The 15,804-nt window shown below is 37.4% G+C and overlaps 1 protein-coding gene across 11 annotated transcripts in view; it reads left to right on the forward strand.

Moving 5' to 3' along the window:
- The window catches only part of PRPF4B (pre-mRNA processing factor 4B), a 45,548-nt gene that overhangs the window by 8,802 nt on the left and 20,942 nt on the right, over positions 1–15,804 (forward strand). For all 11 annotated transcript variants that reach the window (XM_049864596.1, XM_049867068.1, XM_049867821.1 and 8 more), the window contains exons 2-5: positions 1,717–2,916; positions 8,332–8,508; positions 12,016–12,171; positions 15,212–15,293. In XM_049864596.1, coding sequence (XP_049720553.1) covers positions 1,717–2,916; positions 8,332–8,508; positions 12,016–12,171; positions 15,212–15,293 — 1,615 coding nt within the window. The remainder of the gene's footprint in view (positions 1–1,716; positions 2,917–8,331; positions 8,509–12,015; positions 12,172–15,211; positions 15,294–15,804) is intronic.

Below are 15,804 nucleotides of genomic sequence, written 5' to 3' on the forward strand. Positions count from 1 at the left end.
TTTTCACACTTGAAAACCCTATGGAGTACAGTTCTACTCGGCACACATGGGGTTGCCATGAGTCAAAATCAACGGAGCAGTTGATTAATTGATTGGTTGGTTCTTTAAAATGCCCCTTTCCCCTCTGGTTAGTTTTTACTCATTTTCTAGGACAGCGTTACTCAACATTTATTTTTTAATCCATGTCCCCTCTCAATAAATATTTCTTCTCTTCCCCCAGAGTCCCTGCTTAGCAGTTAGCTTGGGTTTGTCTGGGATATCCTACAGGACACCTTCCCTGACCATTCTCAAAGTAATTTTAGGAACCCCTCACTGTTTCCGTAATGCCCTCATTCACGTCTTTATCATTGTAGTTCTCCAGTGTTCTGAGGTTTTTTCATGTGACTTTTCCACTGGACTGTAATTTCCTTGAAGGAGGCAAATATTGGTCTCGTATGTCTTTGTTTTCCTACTACCTAGCCTAGTGCCTACATGTGGCAGAAGGTTTTTTAAAATGTTAAAAGAGATTGAACAAATAGATTGATGAATTCTTACAATAGCATCTGTAGCATACACCACAAATAATAAACTCACTAAAAGTATAAGAGTATGTAATTTGAAAGACTTGGACAAAAAAATGCCTTCCTCCAGAAATAAACAGTATGATGGCCTGAATCCAAATAAAATCTGGTTTTGGTCTCATATTCTAGAATGTGATGGTTTATTGTGGAGTGACGTTAAAGGGGAAAGTTAAATGATGCTATCATAGCCTGTATTTTAACTTGGAATTACTGAACACCAAGGACTTAACGAGATAGTTTAGAATAATAAGCTCTAATCTTGACATTTCCTGAGCATTTGCTTTTTTTTTTTGCATAGCATTTGTTAATATGGACATATTTTGGGAAACTGATCTCTCCAGTTGAAATTCAGAGAGATTAAATAACTTGTTGAACTAGATGCATGCTGAACCATGTGAAATCACTGATAATTTGACTGATTTTGACCTGCCAAAAAAGGCATTTCCATGTGGTTCTGCCTAATAAGCACATAGTTTCTTGGCGGTAGGTACTAGAAGTGAATTGAGAGAGTCCTAACTCCTGGTTAGTTCTTTTTAAAGTTGTAACTCTTGGAAGCGTGTTTACATTGTCAACATCAGCCACCAGGGCTAATTGAGTGCTTTTTTTGTCTGTAGGTCAATACTGGCTCTAGAGATTAAAAAGATATAAGATGAAATCTTCTCAAAACAAATGAGACATGAAGCTTTTTTCTGAATGTCAAGTGAAGAAGGGCATTAGTCCCACATATATGTTAATGTGTTTTATAAAAAAAAGAAAATGGGGGGGGGTGTCCTTAAGTATGTGTGGGAAATTCTGGTTACTCTGTTAACTATTCAGTATTCACTTCAAGGTTTTCCCATATCTGGTTTGGATTCCCTTTCTCTGCTAAATATAACTTTTGACCTCCCCGCATTGTGCATTTCCTCCAACATTTATGATACGTGAATTCAACCATTAGAAACAAATTTATATGTAAACTAAGTTGCAGCCAGCTCAGTTTTTGCCATATATACCTTCCTTGAAATTAAATGCTTGAAACTATTCTGAGAAAATTTTAGTGATTATCTAATTTCATGTATTACGTTGAGGTGTGTTTTGTCATTACTGTTGTTTCGTTTCAACTCTTTGAGTACTTGATAAATGATGTGATTTTAAAATGTGTTTGATACATTTATAGGATAGAAGATGCTGATAATTCTGAAAAGAGTGTAAATGAAGAAAATGGAGAAGTATCAGAAGACCAATCTCAAAATAAACACAGTCGTCACAAAAAAAAGAAGCATAAACACAGAAGTAAACATAAGAAACATAAACATTCCTCAGAAGATGACAAGGATAAAAAACATAAACATAAGCATAAACATAAGAAACACAAAAGAAAAGAGGTTATTGATGCTTCCGACAAAGAAGGCATGTCTCCAGCAAAAAGAACTAAACTTGATGATTTAGCTTTGCTAGAAGATTTGGAAAAACAGAGAGCCTTGATTAAAGCTGAACTTGATAATGAGTTAATGGAAGGAAAGGTCCAGTCTGGGATGGGGCTGATATTACAAGGTTATGAGTCTGGCTCTGAAGAAGAGGGAGAGATTCATGAAAAGGCAAGAAATGGAAATAGGTCTAGTACTAGATCTTCAAATATGAAGGGGAAACTTGAACTTGTGGACAATAAAAATAGTGCAAAAAAACGAAGTAAAAGCAGATCCAAAGAACGGACTAGACATAGATCTGATAAAAAGAAGAGTAAGGGAGGTGTTGAAATAGTTAAAGAGAAAACAACTAGGAGCAAGTCAAAAGAGAGGAAAAAGTCCAAAAGTCCATCTAAAAGAAGTAAGTCTCAAGATCAAGCAAGAAAATCAAAATCTCCAGCCCTTAGAAGGCGTTCTCTAGAGAAAATTGGGAAGCCCAGATCTCCTACTGATGATAAGGTTAAAATCGAAGATAAAAACAAGTCAAAGGATAGAAAAAAGTCCCCAATTATAAATGAAAGTAGAAGTCGAGATCGAGGCAAAAAATCCAGATCCCCAGTTGATTTAAGAGGTAAATCCAAAGACCGAAGGTCACGATCCAAAGAGAGAAAATCAAAACGTTCTGAAACTGAGAAAGAAAAGAAGCCAATTAAGTCTCCCTCTAAAGATGCTTCTTCTGGGAAGGAAAATAGATCACCCAGTAGAAGACCTGGTCGTAGTCCTAAAAGAAGAAGTTTATCCCCAAAACAACGTGATAGGTCAAGAAGAAGTAGATCTCCACTTTTAAATGATAGAAGATCTAAGCAGAGCAAATCACCTTCTCGAACTCTGTCTCCTGGTAGAAGAGCCAAGAGCCGATCCTTAGAAAGAAAACGAAGAGAACCAGACAGGAGGCGACTTTCTTCTCCAAGGTAACTTGTTTATACTTTTTACCAACACACCAAATCTTAAAGGAGAAACTAGAACTTGTGGACAGTTAAAAGTGAGTGAGTTTCAAGATTTTATATATAAAATTGTATGTATTAACTATATTGATACTTGTACTTTTTATCAATAAGTGTCTTGATTCAGGAAACCCTCGTGGTGTAGTAGTTAATTGCTACGGCTGTTAACCAAAGGGACGACAGTTCAAATCCGCCAGGCACTCCTTGGAAACTGTGTGGGGCAGTTCTACTCTGTCCTATGGGGTTGGTATGAGTCGGAATTGGGTTTCGTTTGTTTTTTTTTTTAGTATGATTCTGGGAGTTGTTTTACAAATACTGAGTTTGGTGACAGAATCCTTTTTTTTTTTTTTTTTAAGTTCAATTAATTTGCTGTCTGGTTTGCTAAATCAGTACTTTAAATCCAAATAATTTGGCTGATTAAGTCTATGTGGACCCATTCATTTGGGGGTGGGGTGGGGGATTACTACTTAATTGAACAGTATAGGCAGAAACTTCTAAGTTTAAGGATTGTGATCTGCCCATGATGCTTCTCTTTCATTTGCATGATTTTGAATTTTAACAATATATATTGAACCCAACATCAGTTTTTTGGCTCTAAAAATATAAAGTTAAAATGGGCGTTTTTTCCTGTCGCCATATAATCTCATTAATGTGTAAGAAATGTAAAAAATGATTTTGTTTTGTACCAGTAACAATAACAGATTATGTTTTTATAATATGTTCAGTTTATCAGAGTTCTTTCTCATAAGTTCTCATTTCACTTAACTCCTGAGATGGAGAGACGCTCATACTTATTTTCATGTTAATATTTATAAATCAGTAAATAGATTCAAAGAGGTTATACCACTTACTTGGGATCTAGTAAAGGTACAGAAAGGGTGCTGTTGCTCTTACTGTTAGACTGATGTAAACTACTTTGGACACTAATTTTTCAATATCTGCTTTATAGTCAACAATTATGCATTGTGAAGTTATCAACCAAGTTTTGCCCGTTAAAGGACTGTCATCTTCAACTGCGTAAAGATACTCTTACTTCCTAGACATTATATTTAGATTAATATTTACTGAGGTTCATATCATATTTTCACAGAAATTTGAAGAATGCTTTCAAAGTGGTCTAATCTTAAGAGACTCATTCTTTGCTTATACAGACATAGTGAGTTGAGATGGGCCCCCTTTTCCTTTAACTTTCTCCGTTGAGGCAGTTGCAAGTGTTACTGGTTCTCTGATCTAAAGTGTTTTTTAATTCCCCTGGTAGTCTTTCAGTTTCAAGAGGAAATTTGAGGACTTTATTAAGAACTACAGCAGAGCTTATGAAACATTTTTTATTACTGTGTAGAACAAGTACATAACTAATTAACGAAAATTCAGATAATGTAGAAACATTAAATTCTTCTCCACTCCTTTTCTGTGCGCAATTTTATAAATTATTTCTTATAAAAATGGAGTCATATTTTCATAGGCTTTGCTTTTTTCATGAAACATTTCCATGACTGTACGTGTAGATCTTTTTTCATTCTTTATAAGAGCAACATGGGTTTTCACACTGTGGATGCACCAAATTTGCTAGTCATTCCCTTTCGAAACTGATAATAATATGGTTTGGTCCCAGTTTTTTGCTATTGTATGCAAAGATATCCATTGATTATATGTGAGGTTTTTTGTAGAATAGACTCATAGAAATGGAATTGCAAAGTCTAATAGTTTGTACATTTACGTTTTAGAAAGTTACTGCCAAATTTCCTTCCAAGAAATTCTACTAATTTGTACTTTGATGACTGTGAACTGTCCTTTCCCACGAACCTTTACTAACCCAAGTACTATATATTATCATTTTGCCTTTCTTTTTGTTTTGTTTTAATCTAAATTTCTTATATCACTAGTAAGGTTGAACATTTTAGTTTTTACTGCATTTGAGGAGATTAAAAACAGTATTCCTCCTTCCATACCCTTTTACTTTATCCCATCCCTTTATATTTTTTGACCAGTCTTTGCTTTGAGGACTATGTATGTATGTGTGTGTGTGTGTGCATCTGCTCCAATGGTCCTACCAAGAAGGACTACAGATCTGAGTCAAAGTCTACCTTGCCCATTTTGCCTGGCTTAGAAAAAGATTGTTAAAGTTTCTGCACACCATGTCCAAAAATGTAAGGCAGGTTGTCTTTTTACGTTTTTTTAATAATTTTTATTGTGTTTTAAGTGAAAGTTTACAAATCAAATCAGTCTGTCACATATAAGCTTATATACACCTTACTCCATACTCCTACTTACTCTCCGCCTAGTGAGTCAGCCTGCTCCCTCCTTCCAGTCTCCCCTTTCGTGACAATTTGGCCAGTTTCTAATCCTCTCTATCCTGCTATCTCCGCTCCAGACAGGAGATGCCAAAACAGTCTCAAGTGTCCACCTGATACAAGTAGCTCACTCTTCGTCAGCATCTCTCTCCAACCCATTGTCCAGTCCCTTCCATGGCTGATGAGTTGTGTCTTTTTACGTTTTTATTAAATGGGAAAAATATTGTAATCTTCCACCAGGCGCTCCTTGGAAACTCTGTGGGGCAGTTCTACTCTGACCTATAGGGTCGCTATGAGTCGGAATCGACTCGACGGCAGTGGGTTTTTTTTATTGTTGTCACTTATAGGCTGGCCCTACTGTTCAGGATGAGTAGTCCTATCCAAATCCGCAGCAACGTTAAGAAATTTCCAAAACTTACTTTAAAAATTTAAGTTGTAGAAAGGCCTATTATAATACAGATATCATAATAAACAATCTCAAGCATAGATTTGACGCATTGAATTGAACGCTAATGACTGAAAACCAGAGAAGTTGTGGAAGGACATCATATGCGAAGAAAGCAAAAGGTCATTGAGAAGATAGGAGAGAAAGAAAAGACCTAAATGGATGTCAGAAGAGACTCTGAAATTTGTTCTTCAATGTAGGGTAGCTAAAGTGAAGATAAGGAACGATGAAGTAAAAGAGCCAAACAAGATAATTCAAAGGGCAGCTCAATAAGGCAAAGTAAGTCTAATAAAATGTGCAAAGACCTGGAGTTAGAAAACCAAAAGGAAAGAACACGCTCAGCATTTCTCAGGCTGAAGGAACTGAAGAGAAAATTGAAGCCTCGAGTTGCAGTGTTGAAGGATTCTACGGGGAAAATATTGGATACAGAAAGCATTAAAAGAAGATGGAAGGAATGCACAGATTCACTGTACCAAAAAGAATTGGTCAGCATTTGACCATTTCAAGAGGTAGCGTGTGATCAAGAACTGATAATACTGAAGGCATTGGTGAGAATAAGGCACCAGGAATTGATGGAATAAGAGTTGAGATATTTCAGCATATGGATGCAGTGCTGGAAGTGCTCATTCATCTATACCAAGAAATTTGGAAGACAGCTACCTGGCCAACCGACTAGAAGAGATCCATATTTGTGCCCATTCCAAAGGAAGGTGATCCAACAGAATGCAGAAATTATCGAAGAATATCACTAATATCACACACAAGTACAATTTTGATGAAGATCTTCCAAAAGCGGTTGTAGCAGTACATCGACAGGGAACTGCCAGAAATTCAAGCGAAATTCAGAAGAGGACATGGAACCAGAGGTATCATTACTAATGTCAGATGGATCCTGACTAAAAGCAGAGAATACCGGAAAGATGTTTACCTGTGTTTTATCAACTATGCAAAGGCATCTGACTGTGTAGATCATAACAAATGATGGATAATGTTGTGAAAAATGGGAATTCCAGAACACTTAGTTGTGCTCATGAGGAACCTAAACATAGATCAGGAGGCAGTCTTTTGAACAGAACAAGGGATACTGCATGGTTTAAAGTCAAGAAAGGTACAGTCAAGGTTGTATCCTTTCACCACACTTATTCAATCTGTATGATGAGCAAATAATTCGAGAAGCTGGACTCTGAAGAATCTGGCTTTGGGATTGAAGGAAGACTTAATGATAACCTGTGAAGTGAAAATGATACAACCTTGGTTGCTGAAAGCAAAGAGGACTTGAAGCACTTGATGATGGAGATCAAAGACTACAGCCTTCAGTATGGATTCCACTTCAACATAAAGAAAACAGAAGTCCTCACAACTGGACCAATAAGCAACATCGTTTATATATAGAAAAAATACTGAAGTTGCCAAGGATTTCATTTTACTTGGATCCGCAGTCAATGCCCATGGAAGCAGCCGTCAAGAAATCCAGTAACGTATTGCATTGAATAAATCTGCTGCAAAAGACCTCTTTTAAAGTGTCAAAAAACAAAGGTGTCACTTTGAGGACTAAGGTGCACCTGATCCAACCCATGGAAAAAAAATGCCATCGAGTCGAGTCTGACTCATAGCAACCCTGTAGGACAGAGTAGAACTGCCCCATAGGATTTCCAAGGAGCAGCTGGTGTATTCGAACTGCCGACCTTTTGGTTAGCAGCCATAATTTGCTATAGCTCTTAACCACCGTGCCACCAGGGCTTCGTGCCTCATCCAAGCCATATTTTCAGTCACATCATACGCATGCAAAAGCTGGACAGTGACTAAGGAAGACTGAAGAATTGACGTCTTTGAATTGTGTTCAGAAAGAATATTGAATATTCTTGTGTCAAAAGAAAGAACAAATCTATCTTGGAAGAACTACAACTAGAATGCTTTTCAGAATCAAGGGTGGCGAGACTACGTCTGACATACTTTGAACGTGTTTTCAGGAGGGAGCCGTCCGTGATCGAAGACATCATGCTTGGTAGAATAGAGGGCCAGTGTAAAAGAGGAAGACTGTTTGAGGTGGATTGACACAGTGGTTGCAGCAGTGGATTCAAGCATAAGAACAATTGTGAGGATGGCGCAGGACCAGGCAGTGTTTCATTCTGTTGTATGTAGGGTCTCTGCGAGTTGGAACCTATTCAACAGCACCTAACAACCACAAGGCTCATTGGAAGGTACTTGTGAGACAGGTGTTGAAAAGTAAACTTTGAGTGAGAGAGACTGAGAGGCGTATTATATTTACCCAGTTTTAAGGTTAACATCGATTGTAAGATGCTATTATACTTAACTGACATTAACGTTAAGACTCTTAATTGCAGAAGCATTAAAATGAAGGTTGAAAAAAGCCTTCAGATTGAAGAAGTGCACTAGTATTACTCACTTGGGCATGTTTTATTTGCCCTATTCATCTGAAATTGGATCATTGGCTTTAACAGTATGGATAACCTTCAGTAATTGCCCAAACTGTAAGAGCTAAGGGAATGGACCTTTTATTTAAAAATGAGTTAATTGTCATTTGCTGTCTCTAGGTATTGTTGTTTCCTAAGACGTTCTTTACAAGTGGAAGAAATTCATTTAGTTTGATTTATTTTTATATTAACTTGTTTTGGTCCCCTTAAGAACACGACCTCGAGATGATATCCTCAGCAGACGGGAAAGATCCAAAGATGCCAGCCCAATCAATAGGTGGTCTCCAACCCGAAGAAGAGCGAGTAGATCTCCCATTAGGAGGAGATCTCGTTCTCCACTCAGACGGAGCAGGTCTCCCCGAAGAAGAAGCAGGTCTCCTCGGAGAAGGTAAACATATAGTACATGTTTCCTTTTGAAATATGAAACTCTGAATGTGTTTGAAGCTGCATGTTATCTCAGCTGGTAGGTTTTTTTATAGACCATTTTTCTCTGTGGAAAATTGTAGTTGTGATCCCATATGGTTTCCTTTTACCAACATGATAGTTCACACACTGATTTTTCTTTTATATAGTTTTCCTTTGAATTTAAACAAATCATTGCTCACTAAAAACTCTTTAATCCCTTAAAACTAAAGCATTTTTTCTTCTGCTTATGTAAGAGAGAAATGCTGAATGAGCTTGGCTTAGAGATTATTATTAACTAGCAAGATAAGTCATATGGTAAAAATAAAGTCCAGTTTCCTGTCATTTTATAATTGTAGTTTTGTAAGTTGATATTCCTGAAAGCCTTTAGGCAAAGACCTATTTAATTTATAGTAGAAACTATTTTGTCTGAAGCACACATAGTAGTTGGTTGGTTAATCAAAAAGCTTGGTTTTTGAAGCAGATAATTATTTTAAAATATCCACATACACAGGACATTTGTCAGTCTTTTAACATTTTTAATTGAACCGTAATACATGAATCTAGTTTAAAAAGGCAGCACACCATAGGCTCATATTATAGCCAACAAATATATCTTTACATAGTATCTTTTTAAGCTAGTTTCCTGGACATGGAAATGTGTCATCTAAGTATGGATGTTCAAATTTTTGAAAGTTATATTGCTATATTATCTATTGATTACCTACTTTGGACCATGATTTTTTTTTATACTAACACATTTCTGCCTCGTTTCATCACGTTTTCATATGCTTCAACAACCAGTAAAATCATTGTTATGATCTTAAATTTTGTTATCACAGAGCAATAGCAGGGTAGGTGTGAGGGCAGGGATTGAGGGAAGAGGAGTCAATAAGCACTATTCTGAGTCCTGGACCTTATGATGTGACTTGCTTTTTTTTCCTCTCCCCATTTCTGGGATTCTTTAGAATTATTTACTCATTTGTTTCTTTTTAAAGTAAATGTATTCTGACATTTCAACTGTAATATGCCTTGATATGTGGGTCTTTTCTCCATTTATTTTGCTAGGCACTTGGTAGGCCCTTTCATTCAGGAGGATTATAATCTAGTATTCTGGGAGATTTCTTGTATTATTTTATTTCTTCCGTTGTATCCTGTGTTTCCCAGTTGGACCTTCTGTGTTGACCCACTGATTATTTTTTCTCACTCATCTTTCATGTTTGTCCTTGTGTTCTGCTTTCAGTCTAGGAGATTTTCTTTCTCATTCCACTTTCTCAGCCTTCTATTGAGTTTTCTTTTAATTCTACAATCATGCAGTTTTTTATTTCTAAGACCTTGTTGGCTGTTTATCTTTCATGAGATTTTTCTCTTGTTTCATGGAAGCAGCATCTCATCTCTTAGACAATAATTGAGTTTAATTTGTGAAGTTTTTGTTCTTAATAGTTTCCTTCTCTCCCCTGTACTTTGTTTCTTCTAGATTCTTTTTTTTTTTTGCTGTTTCCCTTTCATTTGAAGACTTTTCTCAAACAGCTGGCATCCTCAATTGGCTGCTTGTTTGGATTAAAAGTTAGGTACTAAGAAAGCTGAATAGGTGTTTGTGTGCATGTGTGTTGTTGTGTGCCATTGAGTCAATTCCAACTCATAGTGACCATATAGGACACAGTAGAGCTGCCCCCATAGGGTTTCCAAAGCTGTAATCGTTACGGAGGCAGATTGCCACATCTTTCTCCCACGTTAACAGCTGGTGGGTTTGAACTGCCAGCCTTTCGGTTAGCAGCCAGCTGCTTAACCGTTGTGCCACAAGGGTTCCTTGTGAACATGTGTAGGCTTGTCAACTAGTGGATTTCACTACAGGGTTACTTGTTGTTAGTTGCTATTGAGTCATTTCTGACTCACAGCGACCCCACGCGTGTCAGAGTAGAGCTGTTCCACGGAGTTTTCAAGGCTTTGACGTTTCAGAAGCAGGTTGCCGGGCCTGTCTTCCGAGATACCTCTGGGTGATTTTGAACCTCTAACCTTTCAGCTAGTAGTTGACGGCGTAACTATTTGTGCCACCCAGGGACTGGATATCAGTGTCCAGGGCTGGTAAGTTTTCTGTAATCCTCTAACCTCCTGCTGTGGACTGTAGGTCTGGCTGCCAGCAAACATCGGTCATCGATCATTAAATAGACCTCAACTTAATCCCTCTGTTTTTTCAGTACAGTGCTTCCCCTGTGCCTTGTGCCAGTTTTTACAATGGCAAGCACCTCTCCAGAAAGTAAATTTTAAATGTTCTGTTAGAAATGTGAAGGAGGGTGGTTGGCCTTTTGATATGCAAACTAGAGCTCTTCCTTTTAAAGGTTTCAAACAGTTCTATTTTCTGCTTTCACCTCCCACTCTATCCCTCAGGGGATATTGGCACCTCAGATTCCTCACTTGTTTCCTGTTCACCCGTCTATACCTTTTGGATTGGTTACTACTTTTCCACTCGGTTTGCATATTTCAAAATTTTGTTGCAACCACTGATGTCGTATCTCTTTACATTCTCTTTGCTTGCAGGTTTTTCTTTATAATTGTTCTTTTACTGTCATTTTTGTTAGATTTCAGAAGAAATCAGATAAATATGGTAATTAAATGTGACATTAACAGGGAGCTTGCCAGTCCTTTAATATTTAGACCCCACGGCCTTTTCTGTTTGGAGTTCCACAACTTCTTTCTAACATAACCTTCACCCTTAACGCTTAAACTGTAAGACCAGCTTCTGTTTGTTTAACGTAAGGCAGTAACATTCAGCCTTTTAAAAATGTCTATAGGCCGTATTAGATTTTTAGGATTTTTATCACATATTTCAGCAGCAGCATTTTTTTTTAATTAGGTTTATTGAAACGTCATTTATGTACAGTAAAATTATTGTTTTCTGAGTTTAAACACATACAATCATATAATCACCATGGTTAAGAGAAAGACCATTTTTATCACCCGAAAAGTGTTCTTGTTCCCCTTTATAGTTAGCCTCTCCCTTCCCTCCAGTCTTTGGCAACCATGCATCTGTTTTCTGCCCCTACAGTTTTCATAAAAGTAACGCCTCTTTTTACACTCTTATTTCATCAGTTTTCATAATAATGTAGTCTAAAATTACAAAAGCACAGCTAGCACATAAACAAGTTAGAGAACAAACACAACTGACTCTTGTAATTATATAACTCAACTGGTCAGACTAGGAAAAAAAGTCTTACTAGTTTTTACTCTGTTAATTAACAAGTACATATTCAGCACCTTCGTATGCATCACATCTTGAGGCTAGAAGAATACAAAAGACTAGATTTTTTTTTTATCCCCATGGAGTTTATTGCATTCGAGTTCATATTTATGAGAGATATTATTGAGTTTAAAGTTTGATAAGAACAGTAGGTGTGTTTTCGTTTTCATCAGGTAAGGTGATTATCTCAGTCTTTCTGATATTTTGTTATTTTAATTTTCCTTTTAAAAATATATCTTTTTTCTCTTCAAATAGAGACAGAGGTCGCAGGAGCAGATCACGCTTGAGAAGGCGGTCTCGATCACGAGGTGGCCGTAGACGGAGAAGCAGAAGTAAAGTAAAGGAAGATAAATTTAAAGGAAGCCTTTCTGAAGGAATGAAAGTTGAGCAGGAATCTTCATCTGATGATAAGTAAGAATGGACTTTCCTGTATTTCCTTTTTTCAGTTTGGAGAAATACTGTTAGACTTGGAAATCTTACATAATTTCCACAGAATATCATAAGTGAACCAGTTAATCTGGTCCTGAATGTAACTTTTGTGGATATTACCTAAGTTATATGGCCCAGGGAGTGGCTTTCCTAACTTTAGGCTTCAGTTTTGGCTGGAGTTAATATTGGACCATCCCTTTATTATGACCCTTCCTTTATTAGGAACGATGGATGTATTTTTAATAATCAGTCCTGCCTATCTAAGTTAACTAGGTGTTTTTTTGTGTGTGTGTTTTGGTGGGGGATGGGATTTATACAAACTTTTGACTTTTGGATTTGTGTTAAATGATAAATACTTTGGAATGGAGGCTATCTGGTGGCAGGTGTGCCTGGTGTAAGTATGTGAAAATACAGAAACATTTGCATATCTAGTAAAAGAGCAGGAAAACTTTTCAAGCATAGACTTGGTTGTCTAAATGGAACGTCTCAAAAATAAATCAAGATTGTGGAGAGAGGAATTCTTTGGAAGATAAGTGGGAGAGGTTGGGCATTGCTCTAGAGTAGAGCGAAATGCCCCTTCAGACTATATGCAAAGGTTATTTGTGCATTTTTGACGGGGAAAGGATATGTAGCTTTCATGAGATTTCAAAGAATTCTGTGACCCCGCAAAGGTAACAATTTACCTGTCCCATCCCTATCGTTTTATAGATAAGAAGACAGGGAGGTTAAATGACTTTACTAAGGCACTGACAGTCGGCCATGACTCTTTTTGAGACTTAGGAGCCCTTTCTTTTGTCCGTAGTTTTGGTGCCATGAAACAGGTGAGGAGAAAACTGAGAGACAAGGAAGGTTAAATTTCTGGCCACGGTTCCAAACCAGGAAACTGAGACAATTTAGAAACAAGAATAAAGAGAATACTTCACCAAGGAGAACATTCTCATTGGCCCTCACACCCAGGAAAAGATGCTTGGCATCATCAGCCAACAGAAAGGTGCAACTCAAAACCACAATGAGATACCATCTCCTTCCCACTGGGATGGCCAAGGAGCCCTGGTGGTGCAGTGGTTAAGCGCTCAGCTACTAACCAAAAGGGTGGCAGTTTGAATCCACCAGCCACTCCTTGGAAACCTTGTGGGGCTGTTCTGCTGTATCCTGTAGGGTTGCTATGAGTCGGAATCGACTTGATAGCAGCAGGTTTTTTTTTTTTTTTTAGGATGGCTAAGATAAAAGGGGAAAAAAAGAAAATAACAAGTATTAGCAAGGATGTAGAGAAACTGGAACCCTTATCCATTGCTGGTGGGAATGCAAAATGGTGCACCCGTTGTAGAAAACAAGTGTGACGGTTACTCAAAAAACTGCAGATAGAACTATCATATGACCCAACAGTTCCACTCCTAGATATATACCCAAAAGACTTGAAAGCAGAGGCTCGAAAAGAGACTTGTACACCAATGTTCACTGCAGCACTATTCACAGTAGCCAGAGCTGGAAACAACCTAAATGCCCATCATCAGATGAATAGATAAACAAAATGTGGTACATACAAACAGTGGAACACTAGTCAGCCAGAAAGAGAAATGATATCTGGATTCATGCTGCGATGTGAATGGAGCTGGAAGACATTATGTTGAGTGAAATAAGTCAATCACAAAAGGACAATTATCATGTGACCTCACTTACTTAAAAAGATAACGCAAAATGTGTAGAGAACGAAGTTTATTAGTGGTTATCAGGGACAGTAGGGAGGGGGCAAGGAAGAGTTAACAGTGATGGAAATATTACATTGATTGAGGGTAGGATTGCACAGCCGATTGCTGTAATTGTTGTCAATAAGTTGTACACCTGTGAAAAGTACAATTGACAATAGTTCTGTATTTACAATGACCAAAAAAGGGTAGCTGCTGAGGCTGCTTATGTACAACCAGATACCTTATGGGATTTGGTTCTTTGATTTGGAGGTTTACAGTCATGGTTTCATAAGAAATCCCTGCTAATTGGCCTAATAAGGTGTTCAGTGCATCTGTTTTACCTCCTAGTTTGTTGCATAGTGCCTGGAGTCTTAAAAGCTTGCACTTGGCCATCCAAGACAGTGATTGGTCTCTATCCTCCCTGAGCAACAAGGAAGAAGAAATGGAATTGTGGCTAATTGCCTCCATGAACAACTGCCTCCTTTGACATGAGACCAGAAGAACTGGATGGTGCCCAGCTACCATTACTGAACATTTTGATCAAAGATTCTGTAGAAGAATTCTGATCAAAAAGAGGGAAATGAGTAACAGAACTCAAATTCTCCTGGATTCCAGACTTTCTGGATCCATGGAGACTGGATAAAGCCCAGAATCTATTGTCCTAAGATAACCTTTAAACCTTAAACTAAAAATAGTCCCTGAAGTCATCTTAAGACCAAACAGTAGTTTAGCTTAACTAGTGATGGCTGTCTGCCTTGGCCATTGTGTTCTTTTCAGATTTACCTATATGGGACCAAATTGACAACAGCAACTTGAAAGATTAGAACCTTAGGGAGCAATGAGTTTATGTTAATGGCAGAGGAGCAGCTCAGAAAAGGAGGGTGAGAATGGTTGCACAACTTGGAGAATGTAATCAGTGTTACTGAATTGTACGTGTAGAAACTTGAATTGGTGTGTGCTTTTGCTGTGTATATTCTCAACAACAAAAATTTATTTTTAAAAAAGAAAAGGAATAAGATGGCTTAAGACATCTTCTCTAACCTAATCATGACCTACATTTTCCAGCCTTTAATATTAAAATGTATAAATGTTACGACTCGGGTGCTAACTAAACGTTTGGCAGTTAAACCCACTTGCAGCTCCACAGGAGAAAGATGTGACAACCGGCTTCCATAAAGATTTACAGCCTTGCAAACTCTGGGGCAGTTTTACTCTGTCCTGTAGGGTCACTGTGAATGAATTGTGTTGATGGCAGTGGTGTGTGTTTGTTTCTGGTTTTTGGAAGGATGTTTGGAATTATATGTGTTTTTTTTGTTGTTGTTGTGTTTTTTAAGCCTTGAAGACTTTGATGTAGAAGAAGAAGATGAAGAAGCCCTAATAGAACAGAGAAGAATACAGAGGCAGGCTATTGTTCAAGTACGTGATTTTAGTGAAATTTTGATCAGCCTCTCTGTTAAGTAATCGCTCTTCTAGTAAAATGAAGATATCTTTAACAAAGAAGGGACATAGTAGTGGCAGTTGAATAGGTCTGAAAAAAGGAGAATATACACAAAATTCTTTGTGAGATTGGAGAAGAATTTTTCTTACTAAAGCTGAAATGATAAAATTCTGATATAAACCAAGTTTTGTAAGATGTGAAAATTTTAAGTTTAGTTTTTTGTTTTTATTTGTAAGTTAATGGACAAACCCTCAAATGAGTACAGTAGATGGGAGGAGTTTCATTTAGCCAAAAAGAAGGCACGCCTGTTACTGCTTGAGACCTCAGAAGCATTTTAGCGACTAACAAAAAATAATGGCGCTTTTTTTTAACGCAAACGTTATGTGTTTAAATGGAACATCTCAAGATAGGGTTAGTACTAAATGATTAATAAAATTGGGTGGGGAAGGATGTTATACAAAATCCTGACATGATCATTTAATAAAAAGG

The sequence above is a fragment of the Elephas maximus genome, chromosome 1 (assembly GCF_024166365.1).
Source record: "Elephas maximus indicus isolate mEleMax1 chromosome 1, mEleMax1 primary haplotype, whole genome shotgun sequence".
NCBI lineage: Eukaryota > Metazoa > Chordata > Mammalia > Proboscidea > Elephantidae > Elephas > Elephas maximus.